This window comes from Hydractinia symbiolongicarpus, chromosome 2, assembly GCF_029227915.1.
Source record: "Hydractinia symbiolongicarpus strain clone_291-10 chromosome 2, HSymV2.1, whole genome shotgun sequence".
In the NCBI taxonomy this organism is placed as follows: Eukaryota; Metazoa; Cnidaria; class Hydrozoa; order Anthoathecata; family Hydractiniidae; genus Hydractinia; species Hydractinia symbiolongicarpus.
The window spans coordinates 26,690,898-26,695,117 of NC_079876.1; the positions used below are offsets into that span (position 1 = coordinate 26,690,898).

Sequence of the window (4,220 nt, forward strand, 5' to 3'; positions counted from 1 at the left end):
AAGCAACAAAGAACAGATGCCAGTTGTGTTGCGATATATTGACAGTAAAGATGAAATTAGAGAGACATTTTTAAAGATGGCAGAATGTAAACTTGGTTTTCTGGTAAAGGGCTGTCAATTACAATAATTGATGCTGTGGAGCAAAACAACTTGGACATGAATTATTGTAGGGGACAAGGCTATGATGGAGCAGGTTAAAATCTGATACAAATAACCATGTTTATCATTAGCTATCCATATATTTTTATCTTCATTTTGTTCTATTTTTTCAGGTGCAATGGCTGGAAAATGTTCAGGAGCATCCACATTGATTAAGAACCTATGTGTTGCAGCTGGCTGTAAGCTCCCCATGGTTGCTGATATGATGTCACAGTTTCAAGCAGTGGCATTGTTTTTTTACTGCTCGCCTGTCAGAACTCATGTCCTGAAAGGTGTCATAGAGGCTGTGTCACCTGAGATTGTCCATTCAGTAGTTTTGAATATTTGTCGTACAAGATGGGTAGCCAGGCTGGATGGACTTGACTCTTTCTGTGATTTATTACCATCTGTCATGCTCACTTTGGAGAAAATCACAGAAAATAGAGACAAATCCTTCAGTCGTAGTAACGTGGATGATGCAAGACCACCTTCTAGGCATAGTTCAGTTTGAATTCATTGCTGTGTTGGTAATTGTTCAAAAGGTTTTGGGTTACACTCGTGGTCTCACTGTGAAATTACAGAGTATTGAGTCTGATCTTGTTAAAACATCAAGTAACGTGCTTTTGTTGAAACGAACACTGCAAGTGATCAGATCAGATATTGACACCCATTTTAATAAGTGGTATGAAAAAGTTCTATCTTCAGCTACTGAGCTTGATGTTGTGGAATCAATGAAACGTCGATGCAGCATCCAGTTGTATCGAGAGAACTATGTTGCCAATGGAGTGAAAAAGTACTACAAATTGGCTGTTGCTATTCCCTTCATCGATCATATATTGCAAGAACTGGACACTAGATTTTCTATTGACAATCTCAGTGTCTACTCTGGTTTCAGCATCATGCCAACTACCATTCTTTCAGATGAGGGTCGTGTTCTTTTGGGAGACCAACCAACATGGAAAGTTGAATTTTCTAAATTTATTCAGAGATATCGTGATGATATTCCTGCTCTGAGTAACTTGTACGCACAGTTAGATATGTGGAAAGTTAAGTGGAGAACATTCACCGGAGTGTTACCTACCACATTGCAAGGTCTGTTAAAACACACTGACAAACTTTTATTTCCATCGATACATGAAGCGATACGAATTCTAGCTACTATACCTGTCACTACTTGCACCTGTGAGAGGAGTATTTCAGGTTTACGTCGTGTGAAGACATGGATGAGGAATACAATGACAAAGGAAAGATTGAACAGTCTTAGTGTTATAATGTTCAATCGAGATGTGACTGTTGATTTAGATCAAGTTGTAGATGAATTTGCAGCTGCTAACAAACGTAGAATGACGTTTTCTAATATTTTTAGTGACTGAGTTTAAGTATTGTTTTTATAGTTTTAGCACACCTTTTTTATATGTCACTTCAGCCATAAATTATAGGTTAAACATGGTGTACACAGTGTTGTAAATACCTATTTTCATTCGATTGTAAACTTTATGTGTATAAAAATAAATCTATCATTTCAGTCTTTTGATGATGTTGCTGCTGTTATCTTGTATGAAATTGTATGACCAGTATGAACTTCAATATGATGATAAATGTTTTCTTTGATATTTAGTTGAAAATTCACAATTGTAAAATGAAAGAAGTTCAAATGCTCAAACAATGGAAACAAAAGTTCAACGGTGAGTTTTTTTTTTTTTTTACCTTCTATTGTTTTGTCTTGCTGTATCATTCCTGTTTTCAACGAAACTCTTGTATTTCTGGGTTCAATTCCCAGCAGGAGTAATTGTTCATTACTGTTTCATTTCAGAAATATTAGAAAGAAAGAAATGAAAAAAGAAAGACAGACAGAAATAAGGAAGAGAGTTAGTCAATACAGTTGCCTATTGAAATAGAAAGTTTGTCCTTTTTGTTATTCAGAAGACTGTCAAAGGTGTGAAACAATTTTTCTGTGTGTCAAAATTTATTCGATTCTTTGTATTTTCTGTCATAAAAACAACTGTATTGTCGTCATTTTTCGACACATTTAGAGCCATTTGAGGCATTTAGAGGGCTCTAAAAGCGTTGGCTTCCAGGGCTCCGCCCTGAACTCGTTGGGGGGCTCACAACGCCCCCCAAACCCTCAGTTGTTCTGGATTGCGCCCGATAGGGCGCAATGCAACGCCCCGTTGGGGCGTTGTAAATTCAATTATTCTAAAAAAAATTTTTTAAGAATTTTTTTATATAGGCCTACATCCAGTAATTCTCTGGATACGACCCTGCTCGACAGCCTGATATTCAGAGAAAATATAAGATGTTTAAAACAACAGGAATGAATTTTAAAAATGGCTTCATATGCTCTCCACATTAAAAAGGTGGCGTAAGAAAAGGCACAGATGATTTACCAAATATAATTGTACCCGAAACTCAGCTAGCAAAATTGAAACTTCGCTATAGCAGAGCTAAGAAAAAATTGGATGCAGCTACCGACCCTTCAATTAAGATGAAGCTAGCTTTTAAAAATTCAAAACAAATGTTAAATGCTGCTTTAGAAATTTCCAAACATTCGCCTGTTAAAAAAAACACAAGGAGAGTGCTTATCAAAAGTGCAACACCAAGAATAAAAAGGAATTTAAACCGTCGTTTAAATTGCAAACGAAAACTGGCAAGTACAGAAGATCTCACTAAAGAAATCATTGAGGTCAATTGTACTGTTAGAGAAATGGAGGGTGAAATTGAAATTTTAAAAACATCTTTAAGTTAATTGCAGCAAAAAATAACTACACTTGAATCTGAGAATGCTGATATTAACAGAAATTTGCAAAGTGTACAACAAAAGCTATTTACATACGATAACATAAAACAATTTCCACAAAGGTTCAAATATTTGTGCGGCTTTGAAATAAAAAAATTCAATCTAGTCATGGAAATTATGCAACCTTATGTACATCTTGTACCTTGGCGATTGCAAACCTAGTGCAAAAAATAAAACTGTTGATGTTGCCACACAATTCCTTACTGTTTTGGTAATTTGTCGCCATGGAATTGATATAAGATTTATGGCTTATATTCTTGAAAAATCTGAGACAGCAGTTCAGCGAATTTTTGATGCCTGGGTAATTTTCCTTGCTACGTTATTCAATCGTATCAAATTAAAACCCAGTCATGGTTATTTGTTATGAAAAATGCCAAAATCATTCACCGAAACTGATCATGGTCTCACAGATATTGTTATTGATGCAACCGAATTCAAATTTCAGCATGCCTCAAATTTTGAATTAAACAGTTTAATGTTTTCAAATTACAAAAACACAGTCACTGGCAAAGCACTGATTGGCATTTCACCACATGGTATGGGCTTATTTTTCAGTGATATTCCCAGGATCAATTTCGGACTCAGAAATTACTGAGAAAACTGGTATTCTGGAATTTGTACAAGAAGAGCATGAGGTTATGTCGGACAAAGGCTTTTCAATCCAAGAATTATGTACAAGTAAAGTATCACTTAACAGGCGGAAACAAAAAAATAATCCTCAATTCAGTGAAGCAGAAATCCAAGACAATTTTTTACGCGTATACACGTTAAAAGATTTATTGGCCGTGTCCGAGATTGGACTATATTGAACAATGTTTGGCCATTAAATAAAATGGATCTCCTTAGTTCTACTTGGATAATGCTTTGCCATATTGCAAATATAACAACGCCTTCAATTGGCCCTAAAGAGTAGTTTGATCTGTTATCGTCATTTTTCTTTAAACAGTGCGTAAAAAACGTACTCTTTCCTAGTGGAGGTATTGTTTTATTTAAGTTTGTTTTTGTATATATTTTTTACTAAAGCATAATGTTTTTTAAAGTCATATGGTATTAAAATCGTCTATAAATTCAACAGTTTGTACCGATTTAGTGCAAGTTTTGACGTAAGTCCTGAGTGATTTTAATGCTTTAAAGTCCAAATTTTTTTCTAAGAGTGCTTTTCCAAGTTGTTCCAAAACTCTTGTCTCTGTGTATGGCCAATCATATATTTTTTGATCATTTATAATACTGTCGCAAATAAGTGTTATGATGTCCAAAAGCAGATCATCCCTTTTGATGAGGAAAA

At 35.0% G+C, this 4,220-nt stretch overlaps 1 protein-coding gene across 1 annotated transcript; it reads left to right on the forward strand.

Moving 5' to 3' along the window:
• Positions 1-349: 349 nt before the first annotated feature.
• LOC130630040 (52 kDa repressor of the inhibitor of the protein kinase-like) lies at positions 350-1,511 on the forward strand. The gene is made up of 2 exons (XM_057443439.1): positions 350-643; positions 720-1,511. Exons 1-2 carry the CDS (start codon positions 350-352, stop codon positions 1,509-1,511), a joined length of 1,086 nt encoding a protein of 361 aa, XP_057299422.1.
• The last annotated feature ends 2,709 nt before the right edge of the window (positions 1,512-4,220 follow it).